The following is a 24,743-nucleotide window of genomic DNA, read 5'->3' on the forward strand; positions in this document are numbered from 1 at the left end:
GCAGGTGCGGCGATGTCTGGAAGGAGGGGAAAAAACGTTCAACTTAAAACATTTCTCTTACGAAGCAGTGGCAGCGAAAAAGTCTGAGGACCTGGCCATGCAGGAGGATGGAGAACATGGCGGCTGTGAATCGGGCCCTACAGAGGGGAGTGCTGCTTCGGGCATTCATCAAACGGCAAGTTGACCTGCCTCTCTCCAGGGATGATTTTCAGCTGTGGTTTGGAGAGCTGAGAGCTGACATGAGCTCTCTGAAGCAAGAAACCTGCAGCGTGTGTGTGCGGAGCTGGGAGATGGAGTGGATGCCGTTGAGAACCGGATCGAGGATCAGGAGGGAGCCTAGGAACACATTCAGCAGGAGGTGAAGCAATTACAGGAAGACAACGCCTTCTTAAAAGACTGGGTGGAAGACCTAGAAAATAGGTCAAGAAGAGGGAACCTGAGATTTGGGGGTATCCTCAAGGAAGCTGCTCATTCGGACTGTGTTAAGGTGATTTCTGATATTTGTGACCTGGTTCCACACAATATCAAGAGGAGGGAGAAGATCCCTAAAATGGTGCTTGATAGAGCGTACAGGTCTTTGGCTTGCTCCCGGGGGAATGTGCCCCAGGATATTGTGGGATGCTTTCAGGACTATGTTGTGAAAGAGAAGGTGACGGCCCAAAGCGAGGAAGATGAAAGATATTCAATGGCATGGCCACAAAGTGGAAGTATTCCAAGACCTCTCTCCTCTCATGATTAGGAAACGGCAGGCTGCAGGCTCTTTGGACTGGGAATCATCAATACAAGTGGCTGTTCCCTTTTGGACTACAATTTTCCATTAATGGGGTAACCTCCCAAGTTAAATCAGTGGATGAAGCGAAGAAAATACTTCAAGCAGCTGGATTAGTGAAGTCTGTGGACCCCAGTGAAAGTACTTCTTTCATCCCGGCTGGCAGAGGGTACAATCCGGAGGAAAGCGCCCCAGGAGACTTTCTGGTGGATCGTCTTCTTCCAGAGAGGCAGCAACTTGAGTGCAGTGCTCAGACGTTGTACAGCAAATCAGCTATCCTGGCAGACTTAGTAAAGTCTGTGTTTTTAGACTCTAGGGCCTGCTGTTCTATTTTATTCAGGTTCTTTACTTGATGGTTTTATTGGTTTGTTTCCTTATGCAAGGTTTTCATAGGGGAAGAGAGTATTTAAGTTACCTTATGAGCTGGGTTGGTAGGGCAGGTTAAAGAGTGGTCAGGGGAGGCTAAGTGTTGTCATTCCTCAAGTAGGAGGTGGGAGTGCTCTGGGAGGAAGTTGTAGATGGGAGAAAAGGGGATATGGGTGGCAGTGGGATGGCAGTCTGGGGGCAGAATAGTTTGGAGTATAAAATATTCAGTGGATTTTGGGTGTAGGGTGACTTGCCGTAATGTCCAAGGGTTGTGGCCGGGTTTGGAGCGTTATATACATAATGGTTAATGGGGGAATTAAAAATGTTATCATGGAATGTTGAAGGGTTAAATACTTACCTCAAGAGGAAGCAGCTCTTAAACGATGCTATTAACATGAAGGTATATGTATTGCTGTGCCAGGAAACTCACTTACGGAAGAGGCACGAAAGGCTGATGGTTTCGCATCATTTTCCTCTCCAATTTTTTGCTTCGGCTACAAAACTAAATAAGTATTGCAGGGTGGATATTCTGTTCTCCAAGAATGTGGTGGTAGATGTGCTCCAAGTTCTGAGGAATGTGGAAGGAAGGTATCTTATAATTAAATTTAGGATGGGGAATGTATACCTTAGGGAATGTGTATGGCCCTAATTCTAGTCAGGAGAAGTTTTTAGAGGGGTTCTCAAACATTTTACAGCAATGGGCAGAAGAACATATCTTTATAGGAGGGGATTTTAATATTACTGGGTACCCATTTTTAAATGAGAGTTGGGGGGCTTCAAGAATGAATCAGAAAGGTTTAAAAGGTGTTAATGGCTGATTGGGAGTTCGTGGATATTTGGCACCTCTTCCACCCCTCTGAGTGGAACTATACTTTTTTTCTCGATGTCCCATAAGGTTTATTCTCGGATTAACTATTTCTTAGTGGATACATCCCTGGTGAATTGGGTAAGGAAATCTGAGATTGATCCCATAACGTGGTCTGACCATGCGGCTAGGTGGTTGACCTTGCAGGGGCAGGGGGGGGGGGGCAGTCAGGAGATGGATGCTGGCGGCTAAATGAGAGTTTATTGGATGATAATGATTTTAGTGAGTCTTTGAGGGATGAGATGAACATGCATCTCTCTGAAAATGAGAATGGGGAAGTGTCCACAGGGACTCTGGGACTGTTTTAAGGCAGTCGCCAAAGGTAAATTGATTGTTAGGGCTTCATTTCTAAAAGAAAGAGCATGAAAAGAAACTAGTATGGTTGTTAACTCAGATAGGTAAAATGGAGTTGCGTCATAAAAGATGTGTGGATGATATGTTAGGGAAAAAACTGGGGCAGCTAAGAGCTGAACTACAGGATCTAGATGCGTGGAAGATTGCATTTCAATTGAATAGGGTGAAGCAAGAGTATTTTGAAGGGGATAATAAATTCAGTCGATTATTAGCGAGGAAGCTTAAGGTTAGGGCAACACAAAACCAGATTTTAAAAATCAAAGATAGGGAGGGAAAGATGGTATCTGATAATGTGAGTATTAGGGCCTGGTTTTCCCAGTTTTATAAGGAGTTATACCTTTCACTTAGATATCAGCAAGTCCACTATATGTAGGGGATATAGTTGTGCCTAAAACAGACCCCATACAACAGGAAAGATTAAATAGGGAAATATCTAAATTGGAAGCTGCTCAGGCAATTAAAGAGTTGAAAATGGGTAAATCTCCAGGGTGGAGCAGTTGGCTCTGGAGGTAGTTAGGCCATTGGCGGCTGCTTTTAATGACCTATTAACACGTGGAAGCATTGCAGCTGATGCCAACAGAGCTGGCTTTATGGTGTTGGCAAAGCCAGGGAGGGATGCAACTCTGTGCAGGTCCTATAGGCCCATTTCTCTTATAAATCTGGAACTAAACATTTTGGCTAAACATCTTGGTGGAACAGCGGGTTTCCTGATACATCCAGATCAAACTGGATTCATTCCGGGTAGACTGGCAGCAGATAACGTGAGGAGGGGGGTGGACCTTATATGGTGGGATCAGGAGTCGCAGACCCTGCTGGCTTTGTTAACAGTAGACGCTGAAAAGGCGTTCAATTTAGTTCATTGGGATTACTTGTTTTCTATACTAGAAATATGGTTTGAGGGGAACTTTTCTACTTGGGTCCAGAAGTTGTATATAGTAACCCTAGTGCTAGTATAAAGGTTAATGGGGGATATTCGGAAGTGTTCCCAATAGGCAGAGGTACAAGGCAGGGATGTCCACTTTCTCCGCTACCTTTTGCTTTATACTTGGAGCCCTTAGCTGCTAAGACATGCAGTGTTAAGGAAATACAAGGTTTACAGATAGGGGATCATGAATACAAACATTCCATGTTTGCAGATGATGTCCTGTTTACAGTTGCTTTCCCTGATACGTCTCTGTCTTTCCTTATGGAAGAGTTGGTGAAATTTGGCAGGGTCTCTGGATATCAGCTAAATGCGGACAAATTTGAATTTTTGAGTATCACTCTTCCGCCAGAGCAGGTTGCTGTAATTAAGCGGAGCTTCCCCTTTAAAATTGTAATTACAGAGGTAAAATATCTGGGGGTGAAGATTGGTGCTAATTTGGATAGTCTTTCTACCACAAATTATGATGGAGTATGGGATAAGGTCCTAGGTGACCTTCAAAGGAGGGAGCAGGCATCCTTTTCTTGGTTGGGCAGAATTTTGATTGCAAAAATTAATATTCTACCTAGGCTTAGTTACCTGTTCCAGACTTTGCCAGTATCAGTCCCGGAAGAGCGCATTAATTTATGGCAAAGCAAGTTGTTTCATTTTATCTGGAAGAAAAGGCAATCTAGAGTGAGTGGTAAGGTTATTACCTAAAGACAGGGTGTTCCCTGCTTACTATGGTATTATGTGGCTGCACAACTTAAAGCAGTGATTGACTGGCATTGAAGTGGGGAGGGTAAGAGGTGGGTTATTTTAGAACAATCCCTTTTGCAGGAGGTTTCACCAGCCAAATTGATGTGGTTGCCAGTTTCGGCCTGTAAGTGGCTGGGCGTACTTCCTCCAACCATTGCTCTTACATTCAACGCCTGGGATAGGTGGAAAATTAGGTTGGTGGGTGATCAGAAATATTTTTTATAAAAGTTTCCTATATTTTTAAATCATGCATTTTTTTCCTGGCTGTTCTCCAACATTGGACAAACTTTGGGAAGCTAAAGGGTGTAGGAGAATGGAACATGTTTGGGATGGTATTTCAAGAAGTAATGCACACATTTCATTTGCTCCCTTCAGATTATTACTTTTATCTTCAGGTGGGTCATTTCAAAGTTAGTCATCTTTTGCGACTTGGTAGTACAGTTGATAAGAGATAGTGGGAGAGTCGATACCAAAGGATCCACAATTTTTTCTCTTAAATATTCCTTATATAGAACCGGCTACTACTATTGTTTTCTTGGCACAGCAAATTATCGCTGCTAGGGGAGAAATTGCTTATGCTTGGAAGGAGGCCACAATGCCATCCCTACAAAGGGTAGTTCAGAGGCTGAGTAGAGTTTATTATTTGAGCAAGTTAACTACGATCAGACATAAATGGGTGGACAAATTGTGACACCATTATATACGCTGGCAAATAAAGAGATGTAATTGTTAGAAATAAGAGGGAGGTATAGGGGATTTTTGGGGACTCTCAGACTGTCCTTTGGTTAGGGTACATAAGGTGGGGGGGAGGGTTTGGAGGATTTTGCTGTATAATTTTATTACAGCTCCCGTTATTCATTTTTGACTCAAGGTTTTAGTCTCTTGTTTGATTTATCATGTATAGTTGCTCTACTTTGAGTCGTAGGGGGTTCTGGGATTTCTCTCTCTGTATGTTTTTGATTGCTTACATATAGTGCCCTATGATGGGAGGGGTTGTCGTGGAGGCAGGCTGATATTATGAATGTAAGAAAAAGTATTTTCTTGTGGTTTGCTGTTTTGTGGAATCGTTCTACATTAAGTTGTACTGGTTTCTTTATCTACCACAATAAATTTTAAATGAAAAAAAAAATGCATAAACAAGAAAATATTTTTAAATTAAAATGAAGCACCAACACTGTTTAAAACATTTACTTTATAAGGTTTATTTCATAATTAAGAGGATAACGTTTGACATGAGGAAAAAGCAGTCAGACCATTAACTTAAGTAATATACCTGAGCTACAGCTGGAGCAGAGAAAGAAAAAGAAAGCTGTACTGCCAGGACCACCTCCAAAACATACATGGCCATGACAACGTTAAAAACATCTGAACTTAACATGCATAACATATTAATGTCATGCAAAAGGTTCCATCTGTCGGCTTTAATGCAATTGCCTCTGGGAAGTTGATTAATAGTTCTTCCCCAGAACATGTTTAAAAATTGGTGGTGTCACTGCTGTAAGGTGCAGACTTAGGATGAGGGGTCCCACAGAATGCAGCTACAGGGCAAGCGTTCTCTCTCTCTCCACTGTCGGTAATTAGATCAGTTAATTAAACAAGATCTCATTTTTATAGACAGACTGATTGAATGATTTGGATATGAACCAATTCATAAAAATCTAAGCCACTGTAATATTCTCCCAAAGCAAGAGGAGAATAAAATGTGATGACTATGAGCCTCTGTGTGAAGCCAAATACTCCCCCCCACAGTGAGCAGAAGGGAAAGTCAGATATTTTCCCTAGCAAGACAGAACTAAATTCTGCACATCTGACACCTGTTATGCAAAGTACACCCTGTACCACACTCCCGTCTGGCCTGTATACTCAATTACCATACTACAAATTTTTTATGACTCCAATGTTTTGCAGTCAAGTCTAGAAAAGAAAGGGAGTGGGGAGAAGTAGGGAGCCTTGCAAATCTTGTGCAGGTGCCCTGGCACTTAACTCATGAGAGGGTGGATATTTCATTTTTCAAGGTTCCTTTTATCCACCCTTTCATCTCGATGCAATCTCTGCATACACACCTCCATACAACAGATTATTTGATGTTAATGTTTCACGAACTGTGTATAACAGAATCAGTGTTAAAATATATGGCAAGAAATGAACTCTGTATTACATGCAAGGATCTCTTCTATCATGATAGTGAAAATTCCCTGGTCAGACTCATTATTCAGTTAGAAAGATAAAAGTAATGCTCAGTTCACATTGAACTGGATTTGTTTGGGCACATGGATCAACTCTTTCAAAAGGGAATTACCATTTGTACCAAAACTTGATTACAGGTTTTACATGTCATCTGGTCAAAATGAGCTAAAAAAAATAAAACTAAACAGTGCACACACAAACAAGGAGCTCAGAAAAGTAAAATCCTAATAATTTTGTTGAATAAATAAATGAGTCGATGATCTCTGTTTGTATTAATAATGAGTACTACAGATCTGGCCAGACTGTCATCCATGCAAAGCCTAAACCACTCATACACCAATACCCACCCTTCTCACTCAAGCAATACAAAAACTAAATCGCCAACCTTTCTACTTGTGTTACCAAAAGGGTGAATTTTTCTTTATAGAAATATGTAGTGAGTCATTCAACAAATATACATTGCACATAGTATCTAATATAAAATATTGACAGCCTCCCTTTGAATAAAATTGCTGCTATAAATGAAAACTCACTGATAAATTATTTCCTTATGAGAAGGTTCCTGAGCACTTCACCCCAGGCCAATAAATCAAATTAATGACATCTTGTCCTCTAACTTGTGATAACATCAGCCTGTCCACATCAGGGGCTACGGGGATACAAAACCCATATGCTATCCAAGCCATGAAACTGTTCTTTACTGACTACGATCCTGAATTTTATAGCAAATGGTACATAAAAGCTATACCAGATCGGTAAAGGTGATTGCACAGTGCAGCAGTTTCTTCACTAGCTAAACCTGAAAGAGAAAGCTTCAGTTATGATCCATTTCTACTCTACTTGGAGACTTTGCACCAAAGGCCAGAAATAAATCTGACCTCTTAAAAAAAAAAAAAAAGTCATTATCTCACACTAATGTAGTAATATCAAACTAAAAAATAATATACAAGAAAATCAAAAATTTCTGTCCACATAACGGTTATGTTTAGTGTATAGGTTATTTGTTTTTGTTTTATTCTGTACACCGTGTGACAACAGATTTATAAACATTGTACAAAGCTATAAACGAACTTCTCAAGGCTGGGGAAGCAGACTATAAATGGAGTTAAACAAACAAGCGACTGACTTGCTATAAACCAATTAGGTATTTGCAAAAGCCAAATAAGGAAGATTTTTTATGTCCGCTTTGTGTTTTCTGCATTCTTTATTCTCCCATCAGTTTGAAACCGCAATTCAGCTTAGCTAAGCTAGAACTATTCTACAGTTATCTAAAAGTTTGTAATACCGTGCAGCACTGAACACCTGCAGAAGAGAAACATAGCTTACAGCCATAATGTAAACATTAGCATATGCCAGGAGCCCTGTGCACCTTCCAAAAGGGCATGATTAGGAGCACCAACCTTTGGGAGGCAATGCAATAACATGCGGGTTAATACAGTGCGCTCAAATTCAGCACAATTTCTTAACGCACAGGTTAAACATTTTTTTTAACTTCCATTACAGTAAGCAAATGCTATGCCTATGTATCGGGAGTTAAAGAAGTGTGCTGACTGGAAAATGTGCACACACACCAGGGTTAAAATGTGCACTTAGCACAGGCTAAACACACATTATAAACTCGGGGGGAGTTTCTCAGCTGTGATTTATGCGTACAAAGCTTGTTTTGCACGTATAAGAAGGCTTTTATAAAATATTTGTGCGCCAAAAAATACTTTGAGCGCAGAAAGCATTTTGTGTGTGCAGAAATCCCAATTGCAAGTCCCAGTGTTGGAATTTCAATTTCCGCGCATAAGCTGACACAAGCACTGAAAACTGTGCTCCACTTCAGAGCAGGAGTAAAATTTCCAGCCTTCGCTTGCATGGGATTTCATGTGAGGATGTTAAGCAGGACGCAGTTTTACATGCATTATTTTTTGTGCACAAAACTCCTTGCTGCATCGGGAGCAACATTTGTGCAGAAAAATGTGCATACAATAGAGGGTAAAACTGTGCACTCTACTGAATGCACTATTGCATTGACCCCTTGGCAATCTGTTCCCTGGTAGAACAAAATAGGATTTAGAAGCAAATCTGGAAATACTAGACTCTGAACTGATCTTGACATTCCAGGAATAATTTACAAAAAATAAATTTACATTTAGTTTTTGGGGGAGATGTAGGTGTATGATGCAACTCAGTACTATTATATAATTGTTCCAAATGTTTTAACAGCTGGCTTTTGGGTTCAATTAAGCTATTCTGCAGTGTTATTTTGAAAGCATTCTTCACACCTTGCAGAAAATTCTTAAGAATAAGCCAATAAAGATATTAAAAATGATACATAAATATCTTGTGCAATTTGTTCCGTTGTGTATTGTTTTGGAATTGCTGTTGCAAATCGCCTTGGGATTTTAGTTCTTGAAGGAGGCAATACATACCAGTAGATGTAAATAGATTTAAAGAACAAGACTTTCAGTTTATCCATTTGTTTCAGCTTATTTTTGGTGTGTTTTTTCAGTTCCTTTCATTCATTTCAGTAGTTTGTGTGCATATTATGAATGTAAAAAACAGGATTTACATACAAACTATTGAAACAAATAGGAAAATGTATTTTAAAAACACCCTCCAAAAAAGGCAGAAACAAACCAATTTATGTACAACCCTACTAATAATTAAGTTTTTGAAAATACATATTACTTCATCCCCCTCCCACCACTGAAAACCTATTTTACAAAAATCAGAAGCTTGCCAATTCTAAACAGAATAAAAGATGAGTCACAATCAGAAATAGCATATCCCGAGATTGGGTTTACAAACCCAAGATAAGGATCTAGGATATCGGGGTTAAAAACCAAACACAAAGCCACCTCAACAGTTTTAAAAAGGTGTATTTTTATTTAACAAAACAAAGCAAATCAAAATAAAGCTGGGTCATTCTTGTGGCTCGACCATGGCACCGCAGAGCGGCAGACCAATCTTCGCATCTGTTGTCACTGTGACACGCAGAAGCCTAAGTAGGAAGGGAAGACAGCAGCCAATGTAGGGATGAACTCAGAAAAGGCTTTGCTGCAGCTCTTCTGACAGCAGGGAAATAGTACATCAGCTACCTGGGCATGTTATTTGGTAGGGAAGGGAGGCATGTATTATTTTAAAGCTGCCTTGCCTTTCTCATGTTGCTGAGGGCAATTTGGTGAGCTTTGGAGGCATGATACTTGACCTAAGTGTACAGTGAACATCACCACATGACAAAGTAGGAGGGTTTTGACATAGACCCTGGTGTATTCTGTGGCATAAGGCAGACCTTCAGCACATGGCAAGCACCATTTCACTTGTTTTTTGTCCTCATTTGCTGATGTGAGTGTGCTGTGCACATCTTATGAGGTGTCTGGGTTGCAGCCTTCAATGAGGTGCAATGCACACCTTAGTCAGAATATTCTAAAAGAAAAAAAAATCCAACTAGTTTTGGACAGTAAATTTTGTTAAATTTAAAATGGCTGACATTAGACAAAGCTATTAAATTTCGTGTTGTGTGGGTCCGGTTGCTTTTTTTTTTTTAATCATCATCACGAATCTACCTTTACGAAGGGAGAATACTAAACATTCAGAATTCACTTTCTTGAACAAAACTCCTCAGAAACGTGGGTAGGTTTAGAAAATAAAAAGATGGGGGGAGCACGATATTCATTCTACTTCTAAACAACAACAAAAAATATTCACGGTCGCCGATTAAAAGCAAATTGGGAAGGAAGGAAATGCAAGCAGCGAAACCCCCCCCCCCCCCCCCCGGCCCTGGGGCGAGCGTCCCGCTCCGGGAGAAGCCCCTGACAGCTTTCATTTGGGTTGCCAGGGCCTTGCCTGGCCCTGGGGAAACAGGGGGAAAAAAACAAACAAAACCAAAACCCCAACTACCACCAGAAGCACGCGCCGAGGGGCCCGTGATCACAGGGATAAAAAAAAAAAAAGCCCGCAATTACTAAACATGAGAGGCGGGGGAACGCGGCGCCATTTCAATAATGGAAACCTCCCCGGATCAAGCATTATTCAAATGAGAGGGAGGCCTACCACCGGCGGCCATGGCGGCAATTAGCGGAGGCAGAACTGCGTCCTCGTCTGCCGGGGCTCGGCCTGCCACGCTTCGAGGAGCGAAAGCCCCGCCATTGTTTCCCTCCCCGCCCCTAGCCGGAACCGGGCAGCAGCAGCAGCCGCCCGCCCGGCATTACATTACAGCCGGGCCTCGGCGCCGACCGCTCCAGCAACAAATCGGCTCCATTGTGCGGAGCAGGCACCTGCCAACACCAGCAGCCTTTCCCATGAAGGAATGGCCGGGGTGGGGTGCGTGCGTCAGGCCCCCCCCCCCCACCGCACTGTGCCGTCTGACAATCTGCCCCCCCCACCCCACCCCCATCATATTATTCATGGGCCTCCTGGATGACAGTAAACCTAGTAAGCCACCTCTAGTGCCAGTTCTCAAACAGACTCCACCAGGACTGACAAGTGGCACTCATGACCCCCGGCCCAGGTCAGTGGAGTCTTAAGTCATTGAGACCAGAATTGTTTATTATTGTGGGAAAAAAAATATCGTACAGTCCTCTCATTTTGACAATGACGAGCAATGCTGGGTAGATGATGTTTTTATATGGTGTGGTAGTATATATCTTTTTATGCTCCAGCTCTCCTGTTTGGATAATTATGTATGCATATCTAGATAGATACAGAAAGACACATACCTTGCATTGTCCATCTGTCTCACAGTATTGTATGAATGTTCACATTAGTAACATGATGACATCTGCCTAGAACTGGGAAACCAGGGTTCAAATCCCCCTGCCATTCCCTGCAACCTTTGGCAAGTCATTTCACCCTCCATTGCCTCAGGTACAACACTTACAAACAGGACGATGCAATATTGGTGCGTGAAAAACGGGCGCTCATGATTGATCACCCGCTTTCCTAACACGTGCCCATCTACCTCTCCTGGGCGCATGATGCAGTAGGCAAATGAGCCGTTATGTTAAAAAGGAGGTGCTAGGTGAAACTGTGCAACCCTAGTGCTGCCTCAGTATCAGGCGCCCATGAGAAGTAGCTGTGTGTGGGTTAGGAAAATGGATGCTCATTAATTAAGCATGTTTTCCTAACCTGCCAGCAAGACTTAAAAAATGTTTTCTACCTTACTCCTTTATTCAGTTCCTATGACTTAATATCATCACGATATTAAGTCGGAAGAACTACAGAAAAGCAGTATTTTCTGCTTTTCTGTTAACTTTAGGTGCTCCTCAAGTCTTTACGCCAGCTCTGGGGCATGCATTAAATTTTTGAGAGTAAAAATGTGCATGTCAGGTGCACATTTATTTTTTACATAAGTGAATTTACATGTGATGAGCACTATTAGCTATACGCTGATTTGGACGTGCATATCCCTTTATTACATAAGGGATTATGGAGGCACGGCCAAATGCAGGTTAATCAATGCGCTGAGTGCACAGTATTGCATAGGCCTGATTGTGAGCCCTCTGGGGACAGAGAAATACCTACAGTGCCTGAATGTAGTCCACTTTGAAGTGCCTGAAAAAGCAGAATATAAATCATCTTGAGTATCGTATGCAGTTCTGGTCACCACATCTCAAAAAAAGATATAGCAGAATTAGAAAAGGTACAGAGAAAGGTGACCAACATGATAAAGGGAATGGAATATTACTCCACGCATAATCATGCTCTGGAATTTGTTGCCAGAGGATGTGGTGAAAGCCATTAGCGTAGCTGTGTTCAAAAAAGGTTTGGACAAGTTCCTGGAGGAAAAGTTCATTAACCATTAAGGTAGAGTTTCAGAAATCCACTGCTTATTCTTAGGATAAGCAACTTGGAATCTATGAACCCCAAAGGATCCTGCCAGGTATTTGTGATCTGGATTGGCCACTGGTGGGGAAACGGGATACTGGGCTTTATGGACCTTGGTCTGAACCAGTATGGCAGATCTTATATTCTAAATAAATTAAAATGAATAAACAAAACATAAGAATGGCCCAGCTGAGTCCATCTAGCCCCATCTTGTCTCCAACAGTGGCCTCCGAGTTACCAGATAGATCTAAGCACTCCCTGTAGATCTATAAAGTGTGAAGCCACTTCCTCAATTCAAGCAAGTCTTTGGATACTCATTCACCAGTTGCTAAACTCTAGGGACTCCTTCCTCCATCAGGGTTGGATACAGCCAGAAGGAACCCAGAATTACACAGGCCCATGTTTCTGTTCAAAACGTGTGTTAATGCAGCTGACTCAACACAAACGTTATTTTATTTATTTACTGGAAATAATTTAACTCTGTAACATTATACAATTAAAAAACCATCTGCTTCGCACGCTAGAGATGGGAAAATAGAATAGTTGACGTTCTCCTTTACTCTAGAACCACACTCATTTCCTATTCCATCCTTTCCCCAGCATAAGAGTAAGGCAACACACCACTTCTTCACAGAAACCCCAAAGAAACTTTTTCTCCAGCCCAGGAATCCACTGCTTTATTCTCTAAATAAGAAGGGTATCCTGCTGTAGACTATTCTTTTCCAAAGACATAAATTAGCTGAATTGAGAATTCTTACAAAAACACAGGAGCAGATACAACTGGACATGCTCATCCAAATACAAAACCTACAGCTTTTTTCCTCACATAATTTTATCACCCCCAGGTTTTCCATAACCAACGTACCAGCTACTATTGATCAAACAAAAAAAAAAAAGGTAGGTGAGAAAGCTTTTACAAAGGCATATAGATTCTCAACATTATTTTTACTTCCAGGAAGTGGTCATATCAGTTCCAGTTAAAGTGGCAGTCTTAATAGGCAGCCAACAAAACTGCAGTCTCAAAATTTTATGTATTATAATCATCTTTTTTTCACTGGTTCTTTAAAAGCAGCATTTCTCAAATGCAGCTGCTGCCACCACGTGTGAAATAATTGGCTAGAGTTAATTATTTTAACTTATTAAGAACTCTCTTTCCCATTAACACAAAATAGGAGAAAACTATTAGTAAATAGGCCCTCCAAAAACTCAAGAAGTTGGGCCTTGAGGTACTGAAGCTTAGTGAAAGGATCATTTGTATTAGCACATATTTTGGCTAATGTAATATTTATATATGGTACTTTACATATCAGAACACACTGTTTTTCAATTTGCACAAATCGGAATTCTTAATCTGAACTCAAAAGGGATCAGCTTTGCTCTTTAGCAAAGGAAACCACCTCAGATTATTACAGCCCTAAACTACAAGACAGTCACTATTTCTAGCGCTCTGAAAGCCACTGCTATAATCAGTAAGGTGCCTAGGGAACATTTTGCCCCAGGTAATTCTTTCCAACTGTCATTGCCATTGGATGCTGTGAATCTGACTCTCCAAGGGTTCTCTTCCATTCTGCACATGGAAGCCAAAAGCATTGACAAGTCAAGGCCTTGTGTATAATAACTGTCAAAACTGATACTTCTCCCTCTTCTAGGTCCAAATAAAACAAACAAACAATCTAAACCAGCTAAGAACGCCTCCCCCCAGTTGTGAAGCAGCAGCAACTTTAGCCTGGGAGCACTTTCCTCCCTGTCTTTCCTATGTGGAAATTAACTCGCACACCTCCTCTATAAATAAGCCAGCCTCAGTTCACGGAAGGTCCCCCCTCCACCCCCTTCAGCACACATACATTATGTTAAACGCCTTTGCCCGAGGGATGAATATGCAAAATAAATAAATAAATAAAGCCCCAAATTAAATAAAACTGCACCAAAAAAAATCCCAGAAAGAAGCCAACCAAAAACTAAATACAGAGCAGCAGCAGCAGCAGAAAATAATACACCATCTCGATCCAAAGCCTTTCCCCTTGTCCTCCTATTTGCAGCCCCCTCCCGGCAACAGGCCGCCCCGGGGACAGCTCCTCATTGTGTCCGGGCCAGAGCCGGGGCACGGGGCTGCCACAGACATTAGGACAAATTTTGCCTCCTCCCCGCCCTCTTCCTTTTTTATTATTATTTTATATTTTGTTATTGCATTTTTTTTGCATGCGCTTTCTTCTCCCCCAATCTCTCCCTCACAAGCACCGAGGTTGTTTTTTTTTGTTTTTGCATTATTTTTTTTTTAACCTGGTGAAAAATTCTGGTCATCATCATAATAATTTTTTTAAATCTCTGCTCAAAAGCTTTCCTCTTCCCCTGTAGCTGCTTTGCAACATAACATATGAATATGTAAAAATGTCTTTTATTGTTCCACTCCGACGAGAGTGGCGGAGCCGGCTGCTACAAAAATAAAAGGTTTTACAAGAATTGCATTGCCCCACTTCCCCGCCCCCCTTCTCTTTTTTAAGCCTCCCCCTCAGCGAGATTTTTTTTTTGGTTATTATTGTTTTATTTCGCCTCTTTCCCCTGGATTTTTACCTCCATCTACGTTAATTATAATAATCCTGAGTACTAATAAATTATGCTAAGTCGGCAGTGTGTGTATGAATATGAATATGTAAAATGCAGTAATGATTACCTGCTGCTGAACTCTCATCTTGACTCGCTGCTCCTCCGTCCGCCATTTTGAATATTTTAACCAAAATCGGCCAGCCGATAACCCTCCTCCCTACCCTCCCCACTCCCGCGCCCGGGGCCGGCGGGAACGCGCACGCGACGCTCAACGTGCATCCACCTTGCCAGTTCTTCACGCCGCCCTGCCCAGTGTTCGATGACGACCCGCCCAGGATTAGCGCACGCGCCGCAGCTAAGGGTCGTGGATCGGCCTCGGCGCTTCGACATCCGGAGGCTTCCAAGGCGCATGCGCCCAAGTCTCCCGCTTTCTGACACCAGTATTGTGCCCGCGCTCTGCTTGGCGCATGCGCAGTCTGGGAGGTTGTATTGCGTCGATTGCAAGGCGGGTCAGGTGGTGGGGAGGTTCATTTTGTTTAGTCTCAGTATGGGTGAGCGATGGAAGGAAGCATGAACTGTAGCAAATACATTTTATGGTCCAAGTTTACTTTTAAAGAGCAATAACTTTTTATATCTAGCTCTGGAGATTTGTATTATAGGACACTATATATATATATATATTTATATATATATATATATATATATATTAGCCGAACGTAATGAAAGTGTGAGTTTGGTGAGAGTTTGAAAATTAAGTTTATTTCCCTTTACACTTCTGAAGACGGCTGGCATGGGTCTTGGCCTTATATTGTGGCTATATTCATATTTAATTTTTGTTTATTTAATTTATATTTGATGGTATGGGGAGGAAGAAATCCATGAAGGGTTAAATGGTGCTTGTAGGATTGCCAGAAATAGACAATCTATAATGGCAAAAAAGACGCGCCGGGAGGTGGGGTGGGGGTTTGCTGAGTCCTTAGCCTCTGCGTGCGTGGGTCGAAGTACGAAGGTGGGGGCTTGCTCTTAGTTTTCCCTGCGAGATCTCTCTAAAGTGGAGGCGGGAGAGAGTCGCCGTTAAAGATGGGGAAATGAGAGCCGTAGAAAGGTGTCCACGCTTGCACCAGCCTTGTAGAAAGAAATGTCTGCCAACGCAAATGAAGAAAATATGGAAAAGCATAAGTACTGGAAAGTTAGATATATGAGAGAGTTTGAGAAGAAGGTGGCCAGAGAGGCAAAAAAAAAAATAATAAAAAGCTTTTAAAGTACATTCCAAGCAAAAGGCATGCGAGGGAGTCGGGTGGGCTACCAGAGGATTAAGTGGAGTGCTCTGGGAGGACAAGGAAATAGCAGAAATACTGAATGAATTCTTTGTCACTGTTTGCTGACGAGGATGTTGAGGATATATATATACCCATGCAAGAAACATTTTTTTAAGGTGATGTTTCTGAGCAACTAGAACAAATCTCAGAGATAATGGAAGATGTAGTAGATTAAATTGACAAAGTAAAGAGTAACATCACCAGGATTGGATGGCATCCACCCCAGAGACTAAAATAGCTACATTACTAGTAAGTTTGTGATCATTTAAAACAGCCACAATACCTGAAGACTGGCGAGTGGCCAATGAAGACATAAATCTTTAAAAAGGGCTCCCGGAGGTCTGGGAAACTATAAACTGGTGAGCCTGATGATTTTGCTGGGCAAAATTATTAGAAGGTATGTTTAAAAACAAAATTCATGAACATATAGGTAGACCTATCTTAATGGAGAAGAATCAACATGGCTTTTGCAAAGGGAAATCTTGCCTTACAAATATATTGGATTTTTTAGAAATTGTAAATAAGTATGAGGATAAAGGTGAGCCAGATGATACAATATATTGAGATTTTCAGAAGACATTTGACAAGATCCACCATCCAGGCAGAGGGAACCGGTGGCGAAAACGGCCCACGGTTCCCTCTGCCTGGATGAATGCACGGCCCCCGCCGGAATGGTTTCATTTTAAATATTTTATTGTTTGTTTTTACTATCTGCTTGTTTATTATTTGAATTTAATGTTACTGTTTGGCTATGTTTTTATTTATATATTGTATACTGCTGTTGATTCAGAACAATGGTATATAAATATTACAAATAAGAGAACTTTAGATTTTAAAATATGGGCAAAGTTGGCATTGGCCAGACATGAGTTACAATCACTGGATTTAGCTAGGATTGCTTACCAATTGGATATGAACACAGAGCTTCTTTGAATTTGACAACAAACCGAGTCATTTACTGGCCAGGAAACCAAAGGAGAGGGCTTCTCACACTCACATTACTAAAATTAAAGATAGGGATGGGAAAATTTTGTTTGATTCCAAAAGTATTGGACAAGTTTTGCATGTTTAAAACGTTTGTGTTGGGCACACAGTGATTTTTTTTTGTATCCTCATCTACATGGCATTTAAATGTGATGAGTGCTATTAGCTACGTGCTGGTTTGGACGCTAATCCCATTATTGCATTGGGAGTTATTGTAGCGCATCAAAAATGTGCGTCCAACCCTGTGGCAAGCTGTGCGCTAGGCTGAGCGCACCGTACTGCAGCAGCCTGTTAGTGTAAACCTTCTGGGGAGAGGAAAATACCTAGAGTACCTTACTGCAGTGTTTTCCCACACCTACATTAACAAAAATGTGTGCCACACCAACCTCCACTGATCAAGCAGTGATGACATGAAGAGGATTTAAACGGCCAAGAGAAACATTAGGGAACTTGAAAGCCCAACCAGTCTCGCTTCTAAATTTTAAAATGGAGAGAGAGAGCAGAGACACACATGAACCTGTCACAATGGACCAGCTCCCTCTACAGAAGTGCAGGAGAAGGGACAGGTTGGTGTGGTGTGGGCAGCAGGCTGATGCAATAATCTGGGCGTTAAGAAACTGTGCTGGATTTCAGCGCACATTTTTATTGTCCAGATTAAAATCTTTTAACTCCCGATGCAGTAAGATAATGGTATGCAAAAGCACGTTGAGTGTAAAAGGTGCATTCGGTACAGGCTGAATGCATATTTTAACCCTGGAGAGCAGGAGGGGGGCATCCCTGATAGGCTGCTGCCACTACCACTTAGCCAGATAAGTCCATATTTATTCGGCTAAGTGGTGGTGTTAAGCCCAATTTTTTAAAACTTTTTTTTTTCCTTTTTGGAGGGTTTTAAGTGCCAGTTACAGTAGTGCTGGAAACGTAATGCAATCTCTGACCAGACATTACGTTTCCAGCACTAAGACTGCATTTGGCCAGCTCACCTAACTGTATTGGGGAATACTGCTTAATGCCCTCATTTGCATGGGATTTCCATGCAAGGGTGTAAGCGGTAGTCCCATTTTGCAGCGCGCATTTTCTGCATGCAAAACTCCTTGCTGCATCGGCAGCAAGTCTTGCGCACGGAAAATGTCCATTGAAGTGCAAGCAGAAAGGTGTGTTTGGCTGAATGCACCATTCTGTATCGACCTGCTGGTTAGTTCTTTGGCCACAACATGTGGCAGTCAGAACTTCTTCAGTGTTGCTGCTCCTCAGTGAATCACATCTGGTGCTCAGTGCACACTCTTCTAGAGGCTGGAAAGACTCAAAAAGAGGAGACTCAAGGGTGGGGTGAGTGGTAGAATAAGGAGGTGCTGCGTTCAACATGTGTGCTGCACAAAGCGGGACTCCTGCCCTGCGTGCTGCGCATTAATTACCACATTCCAGGGCTCATGCTGTAGTTAGGAAGAGGAAGCAAACATGATTACACATCTTACCTCCTACACGATTTAAGAGCCACCACTGGTGACTTTTGTTGCTATGCTGAGAGCAGAGCCCAGGTGCTGGTCTGGATCTGAGCATGAGGCAATGCTGTGGCACATCTTATCAGATTTGAAGGTACACTGATTGGGAATTACTGCCTTAATGTAATCCATTTTGAAATGGCATGAAAGGTGGAATAGAAAATTATTATTTATAAAATCATGGGTTGGGTGGAGTGTGGTTTATCTACCCTGGACAATGAGTCGGATGATACAATATATTGAGATTTTCAGAAGACATTTGACAAGATCCACCATGAGAGACTCCTCAGGAAATTAAAAAGCCATGGGATAGGCAGAGTCCTACTGTTGATTGGTAACTCGTTAAAAGGAAACTAAATGGTTAGTTTTCCAAATGGAAAAAGGTCATTAGTGGAGTACCATAGTTCTGGTCACCACATCTCAAAAAAGATATAAGAATTACAAGAGGTACAGAGAAGAGCAACCAAAATGATAAAAGGGAATGAAATAATTCCCGTGTGAGGAAAGGCTAAAGAGGTTAGGACTATTCAGCTTGGCGAAGAGATGCCTGAGGGGAGATATGATAGAGGTCTATAAAATAGTGAGTGGAGTGGGACGAGTAAATGTTAATCGGTTATTTACTCTTTCAAAGAGTACAAAGAGGGAACACACACTGAAGTTACTTGCTGAAACATTTAAAACTAATAAGAGAAAATATTTTTTTCCTTAACACATAATTAAGCTCTGGAATTAATTGCTAGAGGATGTGTTGAAAGCTATTAGTGTACTGCATTTAAAAAAGGTTTGAACAAGTTTCTGGAGGAAAAGTTCATAATTAATAAGGTGGGCTTGGGGGAAATCCACTGCATACCCCCTGGAATAAGCAGCATGAAATCTATATATTTTGGGGTCCTGCAAGGTACTTGTGACCTGGATTGGCCACTGTGGAAACAGGATACTGGGCTTGATGATCTTTGGGTTAATCCAGTATGGCAAATCTTATATTTTTATGACCTGTGATGTTTAACATATTCATAAATGATTGAAAAGAGTGCGACTAATGAGATCAGTTTTGCAGATGACGCAAAATTATTCAACGTTGTTAAACAGTGGATTTCAAGGAACTAAGAGATAGAAGACTGGGCATCAGAATGGAAGATGAAATTTAATGTAGAAAAGTGTAAAGTTGAATTTAATGTATAATGTTGTTAAAAATGTAAACCGGAGTGAAGGCCTGTGCCAATACGTCGGTATATAAAAGTCTATAAATAAAAAAATAAAATAAAGTGATGCACATATGGGAACAATAATCCCAACTACAGGTACATGATGCTGGGTTCCATATTTGGAGTCACCACCTAACAGGTCGATACAGTAACGTTCAGTTAAAGATTCCCCGTCTGTAACGTGCTGGGAGCGCACAATACAGATGAGTAAGGCGGTCCAGCAATACAGTCTCCAGTTTCACGCGTCCTTAGCGCTTCCTAAAATAGACACATAACCCTTTCCGCACCCAGCATGTAAATGAACGAAAAAGCTGTATAATGAAGGAATTAGCTTTTCCCCTCCGATACTGTAACGGGCGCTGATATTATTTCCTCAGTAACCCGCTGTTCTGCCGCGGCCTTAACGTGCTAGTTTACCGCCTCCCCCTAGTAGGAGTTAGTGTAGTGTAATGTAAAAAACATTGCTTACCTGCCCTGGTCCCCGGTCCAGCCGTCCGGTGTAGCCCCAGTCCGGTCTCCTGCAGCCCCGTCCGGTCCCCTCCTCCCGAAGCAAAAAAAAAAAAAAAACCCCGAAAAAGTAGCAAGGCTCGGGCCTGCTACGGCAGACCCTTCTCCCTTCCTCCCGATTTCGCGGGTAAGCGGCAGCGGCAGCGGGGGGGGCAGCAAAGAAGCAAAAAAAGCGGCATCCGGGATCCGGGGGCAGCAGCGGAATTGATGCCCGTGCGATTTTGGCGCTCATGCCATGAGCGCCAAAATCGCACGGCCATTCATCCAGGCAGAGGGAACCGGTGGCGAAAACGGCCCACGGTTCCCTCTGCCTGGATGAATGCACGGCCCCCGCCGGAATGGATGCCCGTGCGATTTTGGCGCTCATGCCATGAGCGCCAAAATCGCACGGCGATTCATCCAGGCAGAGGGAACCGGTGGCGAAAACGGCCCACGGTTCCCTCTGCCTGGATGAATGCACGGCCCCCGCCGGAATGGATGCCCGTGCGATTTTGGCGCTCATGCCATGAGCGCCAAAATCGCACGGCCATTCATCCAGGCAGAGGGAGCCGACGGCGAACGACCTCCGGCTCCCTCTGCCTGGATGAATGCACGGCCCCCGCCGGAATGGATGCCCGTGCGATTTTGGCGCTCATGCCATGAGCGCCAAAATCGCACGGCCATTCATCCAGGCAGAGGGAACCGGTGGCGAAAACGGCCTACGGTTCCCTCTGCCTGGATGAATGCACGGCCCCCGCCGGAATGGATGCCCGTGCGATTTTGGCGCTCATGGTATGAGCGCCAAAATCGCACGGGCATTCATCCAGCCGGACACGCGCCCACCCATCCAAGCAGCGGCGGGAACCGGACACGCGCCCACCCGCCCCCCGGGATCTGAAGCCATCAGCAGGATCGTAGCTCCCCCCGACGAAGACGAAGATGGCCGCCTGCACGGGGGAAAGCGTGCAATTGGCCGCTGAAGACGCCAAACGTCGTGACGTCACGTCTTCAGCGGCCAATTGCACGCTTTCCCGTGCAGGCGGCCATCTTCGTCTTCATCGGGAGGAGCTACGATCTTGTTCCTGATGGCTTCAGAAAAGTAACTTACTTTTGCGACTTACTTTTGGGATCTTGACAGATCCCAAAAGTAAGTCGCTTTTGGAAAAAAACAAAATTGTCGCTTTTTGAAAAAAAAAAACAAAATTGCTTTTGGTTTTTTTTTCTTCTCTGCCGCCGCTGCTGCCGCCTACCCGCCCGATCGAACACGCGCCTTTGGTTTTTTTTTTTGCTTCGCCGCTGTGTCCCACCTCCTCCCGGAGCAAGGCTGCTTTCGCGCCCTGCTCCGGGAGGAGGAGAGACACAGCAAGAAGTAAGTCGCTTCGCCGCTTCCCTCCTCCCGGTGCCTGTCATTCCAAATGTCATTTGAAATGACAGGTACCAGCGCACCCAGGTTACTGTACAGGCGCTGTATTAAGCGCCTATACAGTAAAATGGGTTGCGCGGGCATAACCCTTCCCTATCGCTTCACAGCCGCGGCATGCATTTGCATGCGATTAGAAGAGAGTATCGGGGACTTAGTGAAGAGAACTGTGCGTGCGGGGAGGAAGGGTGCGCCTGACACTGCCGCACTGTTTCTACCGCGGCCTTACTGTATCGACCTGTAAGAAAAGGACTTTTGAATCCTTGTGGACAATACATAGAAATCCTCAACTCAGGAGGAATCTGTATCTGCAAGAGAAAATTTGCATGTTATGGAGGCAAATTTTCTTTCATGCATTTTCATTGTGGATATCCTGAAAACCCAATTGGCTGGTGGGCCCCCAGGACAGGGTTGGGGGACCAGTGGCCTAGATGACCAAGATGGTGACACCCTTGCAGCTGGAGAGCACACAGATTCCTGGGCCTCCTACGTGGAAGTTTACCCAGAGACATAGCTTGTTTTCATGAGTTTCCTATGAAAAGAAAGTGTTGGCACTTGCGTGGAAAAATGGCCCAATTTACCTGGAAAGTAAACAGAGTGGAGGTTTTCCAGGATCTGTCCCCTATAACCATACACAGGAGGAGAGAATTCAAAGAAGTTATCACGGTGCTATAGAATCGGCAGGCATGCTATAGTGGGCTGTTTCACTTTGGCCTTAACTTCATTATTGAGGGAGTCACTTCCAGATTTCACACTCGCAGAGGCTGTGGAGATACTGAGGGCCGCAGGGTTGGAGGTCTCTAAAGCTCCTGTCAAGCAACAGGAATCTGTTGCCCCGCGCTCGATGATGACTCTTTCTCGATGGCAGAGTGGCAACTGTAAGAAAGCGGCTGAAACAGTCTGGAGATGCCTTCTCCTTCAAGTCTTCTTTCTCAGAAGATCCAGTCTGAGTGACTTGGTTTTTTTTTTTTTTTAGTTATGTTTGCTGTATACTTTTCACCAGGTGTACTGGTTTGGCCTCTTACAGAGCCTGTGGCCGGGTTATATAAGAGGGGATGCTATTTTCTTATATCTTTAGTTTGATTATGTTTTAGGTCGGGAAGGGGTGGTGGACGGTGGTCCGGATGATGTCATTCCTCATTGAGGCGAAGCTCCACTGTACAAGGTGGAGGCAAGTACTTGGTGAGGGAAGGCTGGGAGGAAAGGGGGATATGGGACGGGGAGTGGGTGAAGGGTGAGGGGGAGTTGAAGAGGAGAGATGGAGTCTTACTGGAGGCTGTTTGTAGGAAATTGGAAAATCTACTCTTGGATTTATGGAAACGTGAGGGTTTGGAAGTTTATTTGGTTCATTAAGCTGGGGGCTCTTTTTCTGACATGGGTACATTGAAAACTGCCTCATTGAATACCAAAGGGGTGAATTCTCCTGTTAAAAGGTGTCTGTTGTGTCAGTAGGCTGAACAGTTAAAGGCCTCTGTGATCTTTTGTCAGGATACTCACAAAGACGAAAGGGTGTTATTTTCCAGACTGTTTCCAAATCAATATTTGGCATTGGTGACGGTTCGCTATAAATATTGTGAGGTGGAAATTTTATTTTCTAAACATTTGATGCTGTATGTGAAAGCTACTATGAGAGATACAGGGTAGATTTATCAGGGTTAAACTGGTGCTATTCAACACATTATTCACTTTAGTAAATATATGTACCCCCAACACGGAGCAGGGTCCCTTTATAGATAAGATTTCAGCTTTGGTATCTGATTGGGCAGAGGGACACCTGATCATAGGAGGAGATTTTAATCTTACGCGTTACCTCTATCTAGACAGTTCCAAAAGGGATGTGGCGGGCTCTTGTGTTCCTCGGGCGGCCCTCAAAAGCATGATAGATTAGTTGGTATTTGGTATTTAAAATATCCTACTTCCCGTAATTACTCTTTTTTTCTAAAGTACATCAGTCTTATTCTAGATTAAATTATTTTCTAATAGATAAAACTTTAGTGGACTGTACATTGGGGAACATCACATGGGCGGATCATGCCCCAGTATGGGTTTCCTTTAGGGTTTCACATGCTGGGGAAGGGAAAGCATTTTGGCAACTGAATGACAGTCTATTAGATGATACCCAGTTTGTCGAACAGGTGGCCAAAGAAATGGGAGAGTATCTTTCTGTTAACAATACAAGGGAATGCATGAAGGTTGTGTTTCCAGGCAAATTAATTTCTAGGGCTTCTTTTGTTAAAAAGGAAAGGGAGAAGGTTCAACTAAAATTGCTTCAACAAATAGCTAAATAGGAACTGTTGCATAAGAGGGAAAAGGTACGATCATATGCCTACACTGATCGCCTTTCATTGGCAACCAATAAAATACAGAATAGATTATAAAGTATTATGTCTTTTACATAAATCAATATATAGTAAAAAAGTGAAATGGCTAAACTCGATGATTCACCAAATACCCCTCAATGGGAAGATCCGCAAATAAAGGCCTTCTGACAGTCCCTTCAGTCCATACAGCACATTTAAGCAAGGTGAGGGAGAGATGCCAAATTGTGGAACTCTAAGCCCATGGAATTGCAAAGAGACTTTCCCATTTTTTAAAAAGGATTAAAGACCTGGCTTTTCAAACTAGCTTATGAAAACAATGCTTAACCAAGGCAGTTTTTTCTTGGCTAGCACAATGTTTTTGGAATCTGGATTATTGAATAAGGCATGTTTCTTCTTCTTTTACTTTTTTATTTTTTAAATTCATTTTATTTTATTCTAATTATATTTTATGGTTTCATTTTAAATATTTTATTGTTTGTTTTTACTATCTGCTTGTTTATTATTTGAATTTAATGTTACTGTTTGGCTATGTTTTTATTTATATATTGTATACTGCTGTTGATTCAGAACAATGGTATATAAATATTACAAATAAGAGAACTTTAGATTTTAAAATATGGGCAAAGTTGGCATTGGCCAGACATGAGTTACAATCACTGGATTTAGCTAGGATTGCTTACCAATTGGATATGAACACAGAGCTTCTTTGAATTTGACAACAAACCGAGTCATTTACTGGCCAGGAAACCAAAGGAGAGGGCTTCTCACACTCACATTACTAAAATTAAAGATAGGGATGGGAAAATTTTGTTTGATTCCAAAAGTATTGGACAAGTTTTGCATGTTTAAAACGTTTGTGTTGGGCACACAGTGATTTTTTTTGTATCCTCATCTACATGGCATTTAAATGTGATGAGTGCTATTAGCTACGTGCTGGTTTGGACGCTAAT

The 24,743-nt window shown here is 42.6% G+C and overlaps 1 protein-coding gene across 2 annotated transcripts in view; it reads right to left on the reverse strand.

Annotated features, from left to right (window-relative positions):
• POU2F1 (POU class 2 homeobox 1) overlaps positions 1-14,769 on the reverse strand; it is a 207,062-nt gene extending 192,293 nt beyond the window's left edge. For both annotated transcript variants that reach the window (XM_029579216.1, XM_029579217.1), the window contains exon 1: positions 14,687-14,769. In XM_029579216.1, the coding sequence (XP_029435076.1) occupies positions 14,687-14,732 (46 nt within the window). In that variant the 5' untranslated portion in view covers positions 14,733-14,769. The remainder of the gene's footprint in view (positions 1-14,686) is intronic.
• Positions 14,770-24,743: the final 9,974 nt, after the last annotated feature.

This window comes from Rhinatrema bivittatum, chromosome 15 (assembly GCF_901001135.1).
Source record: "Rhinatrema bivittatum chromosome 15, aRhiBiv1.1, whole genome shotgun sequence".
Lineage (NCBI taxonomy): Eukaryota > Metazoa > Chordata > Amphibia > Gymnophiona > Rhinatrematidae > Rhinatrema > Rhinatrema bivittatum.